Source organism: Protopterus annectens, chromosome 2.part1, assembly GCF_019279795.1.
Source record: "Protopterus annectens isolate FY-2018-M chromosome 2.part1, PAN1.0, whole genome shotgun sequence".
In the NCBI taxonomy this organism is placed as follows: domain Eukaryota; kingdom Metazoa; phylum Chordata; order Ceratodontiformes; family Protopteridae; genus Protopterus; species Protopterus annectens.
The window spans coordinates 355904563-355919352 of record NC_056729.1 but is presented as its reverse complement, the minus strand read 5'-3'; the positions used below and the strand labels follow the sequence as shown (position 1 = coordinate 355919352).

At 39.3% G+C, this 14790-nt stretch overlaps 1 protein-coding gene across 1 annotated transcript in view; it reads left to right on the top strand.

Moving 5' to 3' along the window:
• The first annotated feature begins 4689 nt into the window (after nucleotides 1–4689).
• Nucleotides 4690–14790, top strand: part of CLRN2 (clarin 2) — a 67663-nt gene continuing 57562 nt past the window's right edge. The window contains exon 1 of the mRNA XM_044062190.1: nucleotides 4690–5414. Coding sequence (XP_043918125.1) covers nucleotides 5162–5414 — 253 coding nt within the window. The 5' untranslated portion in view covers nucleotides 4690–5161. The remainder of the gene's footprint in view (nucleotides 5415–14790) is intronic.

Genomic DNA, 14790 nt, shown 5'->3' with positions numbered 1-14790 from the left:
CTCACACAGACTTCCATCCCAGAGGGGGCATGGTCCGTACCCCCTCACCCAGGTGGGAGCTTTCCTGTCCCAGTCACTTTCCACCTCTCTCATCCTTCCAGATTTCCATCGGGATGGACACCCTCCAGGCTTCCACTTTTTCCACAGGTGAGGGAGCTTTTTTCCTGGGTTACATATCTTCTGACTGCTGCCAAATCATGCAGTGTCATACGTGCTCTTGGAGCCACTCAGGGGATCTTCCCAGACTCATGAAACTCTGCTGGGCCGGGAAGCCTCAGACAGTCCCTCATCCAGACTTCAGTGATACTGGTTCTCCCATTTGCCTTCCACCTAAGGCTTTCAAACTTGCAGATGAGATGGCCCTGGGTCCCCCCATCTCTTTGCTTTTTGCAGCATACCTCAGTCTTTCTTCCCTACTGTGCCAGGTACTGATGAATGTACATCGCTTTGAGACTCCTGGCATGTGGCCTCTTGCTTCCTGGGTGGTGCCGTTCACACAGTGGCATCCCACAGTGCTGGGTGAAGGACAGGAGGCTGACCTGCCAGCCCTGGTGTGAGATGACATGGCGGCTCTATCTCAAATCCCATGGGGATTGGGAGAATGGGAGTGCAGACCTGACCTCCCAGGGTGGCCCTTAAGTGCCCCAGTTTAGGTCCTGTAACAAAATGGTCATCTTGCATATAGTTCTCTCTACATTTGTAAAACAAGCCTGTGGATTATATTAATATTTACAAATGACATAGAATTATTTACAAAATTCTATATAGCTAGGCTGGCAGCCTTTCAGTTTATCACAACATTAGCCTCCTAACTGGCTTTATGCATAATGAATGGAGGACTGCAACAATTAATCCTCAGCACAAGGTTTGGCCTTCTGCTGACCTGGATAACAGACCATAAGTCTGACTAGTCTTGTATGTAAAGCCATGGAAAGAATTATGGATATTTTAAATAAAGACATAAGGAACTTGTTTTCTTATTTATTTCTGCAATGATTACAGATAGTGAAATAAAATAGTACAAACACTGACAGTCATTTACTAAACAAACAATATAGTTTCACAATGAAAACAGGCTTGGCGTGAGAGTAAACTTCCCTGCCCTTGAAACTCACATTCATTGAAATAGCATGAAATCCCATTCTAAAAGAAAATGCATCTGGCCAATTGATAAAGTTTACCTTTGAGCTGTTTACAAACATAGGCCCCTTGCACACATGTATAGGGCCATGCACATGTGTTCTTTGATTGACCTTTCTGATTTATTAAATTAACCTTCCTTATATAATACAGTACCATTTGTTAGAAAGTTGCTAGAGTAACAGGGTGCTAGAATGTATTTTCTGAAAGATATGTATATGTCATTATTTAGTGACTTCAGTCCTCCATGATTTGCCAAAAAAACACAGATTTTATGAGAACCAGACCAAAACTATGAGGCTAAATCTGGAGAGTAGAGAGGTATGAGAGGTATGTTAAACACACACCCCTACCTACCTTCTCACACATAGCAACACACTCATCATCTTCTTCATACATCAACAAACGTCTAGTTTAAACTGCGCACACAGACACACACACACACACACACACACACACACACACACACCTACTTTCTCACACAGTAACTAAAACACACACACACACACACACACACACACACACACACACACACACACACACACACACACACACATGCACTTTATTTCTCATACAAAACAGAATAGCTAGTTCAAACTATATACACATACATACATACTGTACATACATACATAAACACACTTTTTCTCTCATTCAGAAATGAATGCAACCACTAGTATAAATTATATATGTTCATACACATACCACTTACACACGCACACACACACACACACACACACACACACACACACATACACACTAAACGCACTCAGTTTACTTACTTACACTCTCTCTCATTCTCAAACTGAACGGCTATATGTCACATATAATACCCGGGTCACGATTCAAACAAGAATCTATGTTTCTTGCTTCAAAGAATATGCAGCAGTACTCTATAGTGTGTCATACTAAATCTTTAAAGGGTCATATAAATGTGCATACAGTACTCAGGTGAGAACCTGTGTGTGAGTGACATTAATATCAGGAGAAAAACTGACAAGGATAAAGCTCTGTATGAAGGCAATGTGTATGTGCCCATCATCTTTCGAACTGCATAGTCAGAAGCTACCAGCTGGTATTGTTAAGACTTTGCTGACAATTTTGCACTGCAGTATAAGAAGGATTTACAAAAATCCATGCAACCTTCAATAGCTACTGCATCTTATTCTGAATCATATTCACCCATCCAGAACCTTCCATTAGGAAAGCCATTTCCAGTATAGTATACTGACTTCTTACTGCAGCAAGACAAAGTGGGAAAAAAATACATGTACCCTGTCCTATAGTATGCAGTTTAGTATCAGAGGCTCCTGCCTCATTGCATTCTACTGAGTAACATTCTTACTTAACACAAAACTAACTTTTGCTGTTATAGTACATGGACCACTGGCCTACTGAAATACAATGCACCATTTGACCTAATCACTGGTACTCTATACTTCTCAGTAACAGTTGTATTTGAATGTAACTAACTGTCTCTGTTGCAGTGAGTGCATCACTGACCTACTAAACTATCATGCAGCATTTGGCCTTACCAGTTGAACTACCAGCTGAACAGCAGTGACTGTATATGGTTCCACCCTCGGCATCCTATCAGAACGTAACAGACCATGTCTGCCAGAGTACATTCTGTCCTGTATATCAGCATGCTTGCACTGTTAGCACACAGGTCGTCTCATCCTTCTTCCGAATCTGGCCTGGTATATACCTTCCTTGTAAGGCAATTAATGTGCTTCACAGAACTTCACAAATTCTTTGAACCCTGTCCATGTTTTTCAAGCCCTTGTGACCTTGATTATCTGTTAATATACACATATACATGTGACATTGTATAATAGGATTGAGAAAAGTCTGTAACTGTAACATGTATAGGTAGGTCTCCCTCTCAAAACACACATATACACACACACATAATTTACTTACTTACCTTCTCTCTCAGTCTCAAATGGAACCGCTATTTTAAATTGCACTTGACCGTGCAAAATAGGTTTAAAACCATGTTAGTGTGCCTGTGATGCATGCATGCATGCCTTTCCTTAAAGGAGAAGATGCCTTTTTAGCTTTCCCCCTAGATCCTAGTGCCTGCCTTGTGCTACCCCTTCCATGCAAACACTGTACTGAATATTCCAACAAATTACCGGAACCACCACGATGATGATGAAAACTGTTTTATTTGATTAAAACAAGCGCTTTCACGCACTAACAAGTGCGCTTCTTCAGGTTATACTGAAGTGCGTACAGTGATTATGCCTCCCGACGTCCTTGCTCTAGTCACAAGGGTAGGTATTTCTATACTAATCTATTCTGATATGCCTGAGTAATTCTAACCTGATGTCAAACATTGTTATTAAAAGCTAGGTCTCTAAATATGCAAATATTTGCATTGCATATTTCTAACTAAATGGCAAGCACAAAGCAGGATTTGAACCTATACTCCTGATGGCCATTCTGACTCTTAAGGCTGTTACAATGTGTCTTTTTTTATCTCTGATTAAGAAGTCATGCATTAAAGAGCCATCCAATAGAAGATTTTTTTTCATATTTTTTTCAGTATCTTTTACTTCCCTCTTCCCACTGACCATCAAGTCTCTCCAGTTGTACACAGGCCCATTCATTTCACTGGTGATGTGGGATCATCCTACAGACAGATCTGACAGGATGACAGCCTGCAGGGCAGATGTCATCCAGGGGATACTTGTGTTCTTGCTGGCATCCCAGCACTCGAGAGCCTTTTTCTTTTACGGCACTACCTCCCACCCCCAAGTGGTGATGTACACATCTGCATCCCAGCAAGGTCTGCCTAATGCTCCACTAGTTCACATATGTGCCCCTCCCTCAATTGCAAAGTATTAGAGTTCCTATTACCAGCTTATGCAGCCACAATGCATGTCCCTCACAGAATGGCTCCTGCATCCAGTGGTTTGTGAGACCTTCGCCTCACACAACCAGAGTGTCAGGGAAAGCCAGCCAAGAAACTACCAATCTCTCTTCCCAGGATAGGTACCACTTGACTTCCCTGCCAGCACCATCAGACATTCAAACCACTAATCAAACCGGGGTCACCTGGGACATAGTCTGGGCTTTATTCCTCTACTTCACTGAGCTGTCTATCCAGTTGAGGTGTACTGGGCCTTCTCAGCCATGCCTTGGGTTTGGGAATTACTTGTGAGACAGGATAGCTCACATATGCTTTATTCTAGACTGTATCCAAGCTCTGTGTTAGGTGAAAGTAATGTAATATTAGGAATCTGTTATGTTATAAGAGCTCACCTTTCTCCTGGTCCTGATGTTTCAGCATGCATTTATGCCTATGCTTCACAGTCAAATCAGTAGAGCTGCTAAGCAGCATCTTAACTTACTAGGAGTGTAAAACCAAAGTCCTTATCTGTTTCATTCAGTACGGCCTCAGTTTTACTGCTGACAATCTGTCAGTTTTATAGAATGTTCACAGAGCCAGGATTACAGTGACATTCAAGATACCCAATCAGCTTTGCTGCAGAGACATCTGATATACTTTCTCTCTCTCTCTCTCTCTCTCTGTTATGGCTGTTGCATTTTATATTAATGTAGGAGTGCTTTTGCAGCGGTAGATAATACTGCAGTTCAAATAAAATAATTCTGCATGCCTCTGCAGCTCTCAGAGGAAAAGAAGCTTTAAGAATGATTATCATCTAGGACATCACAAAGAAAGAAACAACCATATGATCGAATGGAACATTAGTAGTGCAGCAGAGATAGGATTACTTTCCTTGGAAATGAAAGAACAGATCTTCAGTCAAGAAGAAGTGAGGTTCTAGGTCTGTTCAAAAATGTCAGAATGCTACACGTAGTATGTGAGCTGAAAGATGTTATCAGTTTCCAACAGAGCTAAGATCTGACAACCTGAAAAAACTAATGCGTTCAAAAGATGAAGTCATCAGATAAAGTGGCCTTATACTTTGAAACTCTTAAACACCATGGAACAACAACACAAGGCATCTGGTTACGACAACCATAGCGATGACCCTTTGAAATTAATGCGATGCCTGGTCTCTTGAAAAAAACCTTGTTCTCTTTGGCATCAATAATAAGTTTCACATCTGCTCTTCTGCTGTTTGTGGCCTTAGCAACTCAGAAGTGGATGTCTGGAAAAATATTGTGTATAACAGGTGCTGAGCTGGTCAATGCCTCTAATCCAGAATTAGTTAAATTTCTAGGAGATATTCAGTATGGACTTTTCCATGGAAGCAAAGTTAGAAGGTGTGGACTGGGTATGCGCCAATCGAAGTTCTCAAGTAAGTTTTCATTTTAAAACTGTGACATATTGTTTCAGTTAAAAAAAAAACATGACATATTTAATTGTGTTATTTAGGGTACTGTGTCACATTGCCCTGCCAGGCACTGTCACCCAGCACTGCATCTCATGACATCCAGCTATGACCTCTTCCCATCTCTCATCTAAGGGTCTTAAAGCCAGTTTAAACAATCATGCAACAGTAAATGTGCCTCCTTGTTTTGCACCATGCAGCAAGAAAAAAGCATAGCACTGCACTGCAGAGTCAGGACTCAGGTCACTGCTTACCTCCCTACAGTACTACCACTACATTTTTTAATGTTTTACATTTTGTCATTTATTTATGTTACACTCTTAACCATTTAATACATACTTATCCTGATAAATGATCACATGTGAATGTGTTCCCTAAATTTAGTCGAAAGGAAGGAAAATAAGTGCATGCAGTAACAGAAAAGAATATATACAGTTCAATAAGCAAAACAGAGCACCAACTCTCCTGTAAGAATAGGAATTACGGGTAAACAGAGTAGAATATTATGCAATACTATGGTAAAGAGATTTTTCCTACACAATTAGTAATAGTGAGGTTAACACCAATAATTACCAAAAGGAATCTGTAGCATCCCAGCTAAATGGTGAAGAGTGTGCGCATGTGTGTTTGCGTGTACAGGTGTGTATGAGTGTGTGCACATATGTCTGCACACCCATGCATTCGTAGAGGAACAGTAACTAAAACAATCATGAACAGCAGCAGAGACAGCCAGAACTTTCCTGACTGATTCTAGAATCCAGATCACCCAGTGTTAAAAGTGATAGCTCTACATTTTCCGGGTAGGGCAGATAAGATTCTTCAGGTCATATTATCTAACGTGATTCTAGATTTATATTCAAACTGTTGCTTTGCCAGCACTTTTAGGAATTCTTTCTCCCTACCCATACATAGTGCACAGTAATGTTAGTTACACTGATGACATTTCTGATGTCATACATTTGTACCCTCAGCTCCCCTAGACTTTGAGCTGCACCTGGAAATATGCCATCCCACTAAGCATGCTTATCGTATTAACAAACTCAAATGTATGAGTAGACCAGTAGTGTACTGTATGAAGCAACAAATACAACCTCTGCAGACAGAAATAGATGCAAATATAACAGTAGTGGACAAGAAAGGTAAACCCAGCAGTCTGTCCATCAACTGGCTCTTTTAATCTTTTTAAGAGTATTAGGATTCACTGCACTTGTCTTGTGAAGCAAGGAGTGCCTAAAGCTGTTGTATGACTGTTCCACGAGTAGGTACCTAAAGATCTGTTCACTTCAAACCTTTTCTATGCATACCCTGCTCTGTCTATAATGCTTACTCATATCACCTCTTCCTCAACAGCATGAGTCCCAGCATTAATTCAGCCATGATAGATAGATAGTGTGCCTTCAGCTGCATAATGCTATATCTGCATTTGGAGGACAAATGATGTAATATGCTCTGCATTTACAGAATCACTGATGGTTTCCCAGCAGTAAACCCACTGAAAATCACAGCTTCTGGTAGTGACCCTACTCTTGACAGCAGCTTGGTGCACAGAACTATTATCTCAGTTTGAGGGCAAGAAGATTAGAACCTAGCTTCTAGATTAACAGTAACAACTGTTAAGAATATCCTTAACTATCAATGGTTTGTACAGCTGGGGAACTGAAGTGCCCATCAACCATTGTCCTTTAAAATATCCAATTACGTTTACTTGTTCATATAGTGTTCTGACTAGAATTTACACATTATGCAACATTTAATGAAACAGTGTAAGGAGCTTTCTTGTACAGTAGAAGTAGTTCCTTTTCCCTGAAACAGGACTTTTCTGACCAAACAAGGATTCTCATTGGTAGAGCCATGAGAAAAAAAAGCAGCTCCTGAGCAGGGAAAGGAAACCACTGTACCACACTCCAAGCTGAAATGACCTCTGCATTGTCCCAACGGTACATTATGCAACTGCAGCATAGAATACAATTGCTTGGGAAACCCTTTTGCTTTTGGCACATTTTCACAAATCACTTTCGTGAAATAGGCTCACAAAAATAGCCATCAAACAATTTCACTGTTCCTACATTATGACATACAACATAAAACTGTACTACCATTCTACATTCTAATGACAACACTAGATCCAATGTTCAATCTATAAATGCACCGGGGCTGATTCATACTGCTGACTTTACTGTTACAGTTGTCAGTACAGTTTCATCGTATCCACTTGGCCATATTTTATTTTACAGGAAACAGCAAAATAACCAATACAAAATAACACAGAAAACTTCAAAGATAAAAGAAAATTTTAATGGTACATGCACTATTTAATTAAGCTCATATCTTACAAAAACATAGTAGCAGACCAAAATTACAACACAGAATAATAATAATAAGAAACATCCAGAATATCGACGTAGTCAATACCCATTTCTGTGATTTAACTTGAATTATTATTATCCCCTTACGGGTCAGAAGTAGTTCTTTGCTGCAGGAAATCCATAGCATTAGATCTTGCATGACTTGTAGTGATACACACGGCTATATAAATAAGATACTATGAAACAGGTTGCTTCATACCTCTCAACTGTCCAGATTTTTGCCTTATATTTTTGGCCAGTTCTTCCACATTTGTGGTTTTCAGGCAAATCACTGATGACTAAAGTCATTAAATTATGGTATATATCTGAGGTCCAGAATTCATATCCTTCAGAAAATGCAGGTTAATGCAAAACCTGTTAATCTAGCAGCTTAAGTTTATACGAGCACTATATAAAATCCATCACTATTTTTGGGCCTTTGTCCCCCATTATTTTAGGCTTTTTCCAGATTTCTCACACTAAGTGGTTGAGGGATATGGGCTACTTTTGTAAAAAATATCACAGCCTCTTATTTTGTAATATCACAAAGGTCAAAACATGTTTACTAAACTCTCATGTGTACATGAGAGCTGATGGCCTCTGTTGTTATTTTGGAATGACAGTGTGGAAAACAATGCCTGGCCCTCCAAATACACACCTGCAGCTCTGGGATATTCATACTCTTTATCTCTGCCATGTCATTTGAACTGCATGAGTGCAAGGTTTAGGGTAAAGAGGATGGAGTCACTGTTTGTGAAAAGGTTGCCACCTATCTCTGTGCTGCTCTTGGCAGATTACGTAGCTGTTTTCATCAGGATACTTGCCAATAGGATTCTAAGGGAAGAGAACTGGCCATTTTTGTGGAAGGAGAATGTTCTTCTGTTTGTACATAAACATATACATTCTAATGGCATAAGTAAATATAGGTTCATCACTCTACTTAACTCACTGAAAAATGTGATTGAAAAGGGTTATTCATGGGCAAATTCAAGGGATTTATTTATTTATTAATATGCAGTAATAACTGATACAAAGCATGACTTCAAACCCAGCACTGATAAATGTTAGAGAAAACATACTCTGTCTGCTAGGCAAGAGATGGTTTGTCAGAACATTATTCCTTACATAAAGTGAGCTCTGTGGTCCTGAATTTGTTAATTCTCACCAGCACGTATGAAAGCAACATATATGAAGCACAACTGAGAGGGTTTGAAGACTATGGTGCTGCTTTGCATTTAAGACACCTAGGATGAGATTACTTGGTCTTATAGCCAGGAATCTCACATGGATAAAGACTTAGTCAGCTGTTTTTCTCAGTTTTATTATGTGGGTTAATCCCATGCAGTCATATCTGCCCTATACAGATAATTCTGCCTTGGTCTACTATACTAGCTCAGGAAATACAAAGCAGCAACATATGAAACTGACTTTAACACTCACCAGAAGTGGCTCAAAAAGTGTTTAGTGGCTCAAAACTCTAACCCTATAAAAACAAAGTCATTACTCCTTCGCCCCAGCTGCATAGCAGCTGAGAGAGCAAAACTGCTGAAAATCTCTACTTGCCAAGCACTCTATTAAAGAAATGAATTACAGTAAATAGCTGGGTTTTCATTAGACCAGAATATAAAAATAAACTATGGTAAACATATCTATCTGCTGATGCAAATAAGAGAATTAACAGTTAGACATGTTCCCCAGATGAGTTTAGAACATCTTTATAAAAAGAAATTCTCTGAAGACTGCACACTAAGGTGCAACTATAGGCTCCCTGTTAAAAAGCTATATCATTAAATGCTACTTTGCTCTATAAAATACTTCAAAACAGGTTTGTTCTTGTCTTAAGTTAGTACTGTTAACAAAAGAACACAGTCCTATAGAGACACAATTTCTGACCAGCTAACAAAAGAACAAAGTCCTATAGAGGCACTATTCCCTGACCATAACTGTTGACCAGAGGCACAAAAAATAAAATGGAAAAAAGGAGTGAAGGGAGAGAAAGTACAGAAAAAAAAAGAAAACAGAGGCAGTTACTGTCAGTGACTGTTTGTCTACACTTTAGCAGAACTAACTCAACTGTTAGTTCCAATGGCATACAGGGATAAAGCCATAAATATGACCCATCTGACCCGCAAAGGGGAAGGGGAGAAATGACGAGATTAATCTTGCCCACCCTTTGTTCACAAAACAGTTACTCTTTCCTGTGATGCTTCGAAATATGGTCTTGGTGCAGTCATTCTTCAAGAGGGTCAGACTGTTGCCTATGCATCCAGATCTCTAACCCAAACTGAGATGCAGTATGCTCAGATAGAGAAAGGACTCTTGGCAATTGTGTTTGCATGTTCAAAGTTCCATGATTATATTTATGGTAGATCTATCCAGATCGAAACAGACCACCAACCTATAGTCACTATTTTGAGAAAGCCTATGCATTCAGCTCAAGCCAGATTGCAACATATGATGTTGAGATTGCAGAAGTACAATTTTAATCTTGTCTATATAAAAGGCAAACTTCCTTATCTTGCTGATGCATTATACAGGTCACCGTGAAATACCACTGAAGAGGATGCCAATGAGAAACTTGATTTTGAAGTCATGGAAGTGAGAAATTTTTCTACCACATGTCTAGATGAGCTTAGAAGCCATATAGCCTCAGATCCTGATTTACATTTTATCAACTGAGGATGGCTGTCACAGCAATCTGGTTTACCTCAAGATGTACAACCTTATTTTCCATACAGAGATGAGATTTTGTCTGACAATGGTATCATCATGAAAAGTCCAAAAAAGGAGGGCAAGAGGACTAGTGTTTTGGCCTTCTATGCAGGATATTCAGAAAGTACTTTTATCTTGTTCTGCATGTAATAGTATAAAGCCACATCAACAGAATGAACCACTTCAGCTAAACCAGATTCCTGGGCTACCATGGTCGAGTCCACACAAAGTTATTTCTGACAATGGCATGCAGTTTACTAGCCAACAATTCAAAAGGTTTGCTGAAGAGTGAGACTTTACTCATGTCACAAGTAGTCCTGAGTACCCGCAGTCAAATGGTTTAACAGAACATGCAGTTCAAAGTGCGAAACAGTTGTTTGAGAAGTTGAAACGAGACAATAGTGATGTTTTTCTGAATCTCTTGAATCTCAGAAATGTTCCTTATGATAAGCATCTTGGTTCACCTGCCCAGAGACTTCTGTTGAGACAAACCAGAACTACATTACCAATCAGTAGTAGTTTGTTGGTTCCAAGTGCTAAGAATAACATATTTGCAAAAGCCTATCTGTTAAAGAAACACCTATCCCAGAAGTCTTATTACGATAAATCCAGTAAACCGCTTAATCCATTACATGAAGGAGAGACGGTGAGAATGCAAGCATGCAAAGGTTATGATCAGATTGGAATTGTGAAGAGTATTTGCCCAGAGCCGAGATCATACATTGTGGAATCACATGAAGCAGAGTTTAGGCAGAATTGGAAACATTTGATGCCGGTGTACGAGCCTGTACCACAGCACCTAGCCTGTGAAAAAGACTTTGTCTCAGAGTAAGTTGTCCAGTATTCCAATTCCTGATGATGTTTCAGTAAATATCCCTGTTCCTGAGATGAATCCCGAAGTTAGTGATACAAATTGTTTATTGAAAGTGTCCCTGTTGCTCAATTCAGTTCTGAATATTATGTTACTAGATCAGATTGTATTTCCAGACCATGTTACAAATAACACGGCAACTTGGACATGAGCATTGTGCTTGTTTCTAATGTCTATATTATTGTATGTGTTGTTCTAATGTAATTTCATTGAAGACAATCTATTTAAGGAGGAGGATATAGATCAGTGTGTGTGTGTGTGTGTGTGTGTGTGTGTGTGTGTGTGTGTGTGTGTGTGTGTGTGTGTGTGTGTGTGTGTGTGTGTGTGTGTGTGTACAACATTAATAAGCTTTCTAGGGGCTTGCACAAATGTATAAATACTGAACACATGCAAGCCTGACTGCCATTTTGTAGTAAGCTGTTGAGATGTAAGCATGTATGTCTGTATAGTCTGTCTGTTAATCAGTTTATGTTTCGTAATGCTGCTATCCATCCTCATGTGTTTCTATGTAATAAGGTATATAAATGAACTACCCTGCCTGTTCGTCATCTATACTAGAGAGGGATGAGTGACACTATATCTATATATATATATATATATATATATATATACCCTTAGAAGTCCCTGTTTGACAGACGTGTTACTGAATAAAGATTGCTGCTTTTACATTGTCATTCTTATTTACAAGGAATGATATGCTGTCAGGCTAGGACACTAATTGTAGCTTTTGTGGAGACCATAGCAAAGAAGGAAGCTGGATTTGTCACCCTTGGGCCTGGAACTGAACGTCTCCCAATAACCATGCATCACTGGTTATCTCTGCCCTAAATACAGTGTTAGCATTTAGCGGAGAATTAGGTCAGCAGTGACTTAGGTGCAACCACAGGTGTGTAGTCATGTCAGCTCCCTAACCAGCTCACTTCCCAAATACCTCACTTCACCAGCTGGGTGAATGCTGATGACCCTAACCAGCAGGGTGTAACTAAGCAAGAAGATTAAATAACATACTTTTGGAAGAGAAGGTTCATGGGGGTGCCACACTGCCAGAGGAAGTTCATCTCAACCTGAGCATAGCACATATATTTGAAATAAAAAAGTAACTAATCCAAAAGCAGCTGTATAATATACAAATTAATGGCAGCTCATGCATCCACTTAACTGCTGCACTTCTGCTCTACCCCCCCAAAAAGAAAATACAGCCAAGTTTTATTAGTCAACTTTCTGGGGAGAGAGAGTAGCAGCAAATAGGTTATCTTTGACTCCTCAGAACTAAAATCAGAAGAGTCTAGTGACTCATATCTCATGTATCATGTGGCTCACCTTCTTCACACATGCACCCTTTCAGAAGTACTTCCAAAACAGGGGAACCACCACCCCCTAAACAAAGCAGTAAAAACATACTACCTAAAAAAATAGTGCTGTCTTAAACATTAAAATCTAGTGGAGGAAAAAACAACAACTGAGGGAGATAGTTGCCTGTCATTGTCCCTTACATTAAGTTGATCACAGCATATCAATAAAGCAAAGACTATCAAAACTATAACAGTGCACTCAAGGCATTTTTACGTAATAATCAGTTATGAAGCTGTCAACTTTCCTGGAGACACAGCTTGCTTCTCTTTCATAAATTTGAAACATAGCTTGTTTCTTGGACCTCTCAGCTGGATTAATGAGTTGTCAACTATTTGGACCTCCATTCCACTGATTCCATCATAAATTTCTTAGCTCCCTTTGACTATAAATAGGTCAAGGCTTTCTGGAGTGTCAGAAAATTTGTATTGCCTAAAAACAGAACTTTTGATGCTACAGCGTATGCCAAGTGATGCAGTGTGAATACAGGAATAAAAGTAACTTCTGAGGGTATTCAGGGAAATAATCTTGCTCAAGGCACACTCTGGCATTTTATATACAGTGTATTTCCAGGCTGCCACAAGACAAGCAGTACTTTTCCTTATCAGGCGTATGTATGGAATCTTATTCTCCCTAAAGTGTGTCAGTGAGGTAGGCTGCCAAAAGCAGGGTGAGCTCTCTCTGTAGGAACGTTATCTGGAAACCAACCAGTCCCTTCTTGTGGCATACCTGTTAGAAATTGGGTGCAGTTACTCCCTTTTGCGCTTTCAGGCACTGCAACAAATTATAGATACTTACACTTTGCTCTGCCTCCTAAACTGACCTGTTATATTTCCTACCTGTTCTTCCCAAGTCTTAGCCTGAGCAAGATTTTGCTTAGCTGTCTGCAGTTTATTCATTTCATGGTCCAGTCTTGTCAAAATGCTCAAATGACATAGTCTCTGTTTCTATGGTCATCCCTACATTCTACTCCATGAAAGCTATGAGCTTACTAACACAGCCATTATTTTACCTTTTCAGACTGACTGGCTGGTGCACAGCATTCATTCTTTCATCTTGGAAATGTGATTCCATAATGTCAAGATCAACTGAAGGCATGCTACCACTCTGTAATTCTCAACATGCCACTTGGGACGAAGCCAGTTAGCTCTGTTTTTTTTAATAGTTTTTTTGTCCACACCTGGCATTCACTGACCTGAAGTCCTAGCCCCTCCCCTCAGTGAAGGTCATGTGACCAGAATCATTGCTGGGAGCCACTATGCCTTATCATGTCTGTGTATGCTTCTGACCACCTGCTGTGGAAGGATACTGTTTTCATGGCTTATTAAATCAAATGCACATCACGGGACCATCCACAAAGGTTGTCACCCCTCTCTCTCTGAAAGACTGTAGCATAGGGTGGCCATATTCTATCTTCTGTCCTCTGATGACAGGTGTAATCATCCTGTCCACATTAGCTCCAGCAGTTACCTTTGCCAATAATTGAATATGGGTCACCTGAGTTATAGACAGACCTACATATCTCTATACAAACAGAGATGCATTTTTACTTTATTAATAATATTCAAAACAAAAACAGAAATAACACAAAATTGTCAAATATATGCATGCTTTGACTTCTTGGAGAGGAATGAAAAAAAACTTTCAAGTTGCTACTTATTGTCCATCTTTATTCAAAGTCCCCTAAAAAGTATTTTCTGTGATAAAGCATGACATTTATGTGATTTAGGATATAATTTTGTACACAGATAAAGGAACAGATGAATCATATAGTACAGAGAATCTAGTAAAAATGTTTAGAGAAAAAGAAAAAAGAATTGCTAATTATAAAAAAAGAGAGGGACAATGATTTTACATTTTTTCCGAAAAAAATATTTAAAAAATCATATATTTGGATTGAGTAAGCACTAGAGAAATACAGGCTTTTTGCAGAGTTTGACATTTCAGGTGAGAGCATCCATTTACAGCAGCTTGTATTTATTCTTTTAACACCTTTACTGAATTATCATTTAAGACATAGGCAAACATACAGTTATATAAAAAAACATATTAACATGTTCCCAGT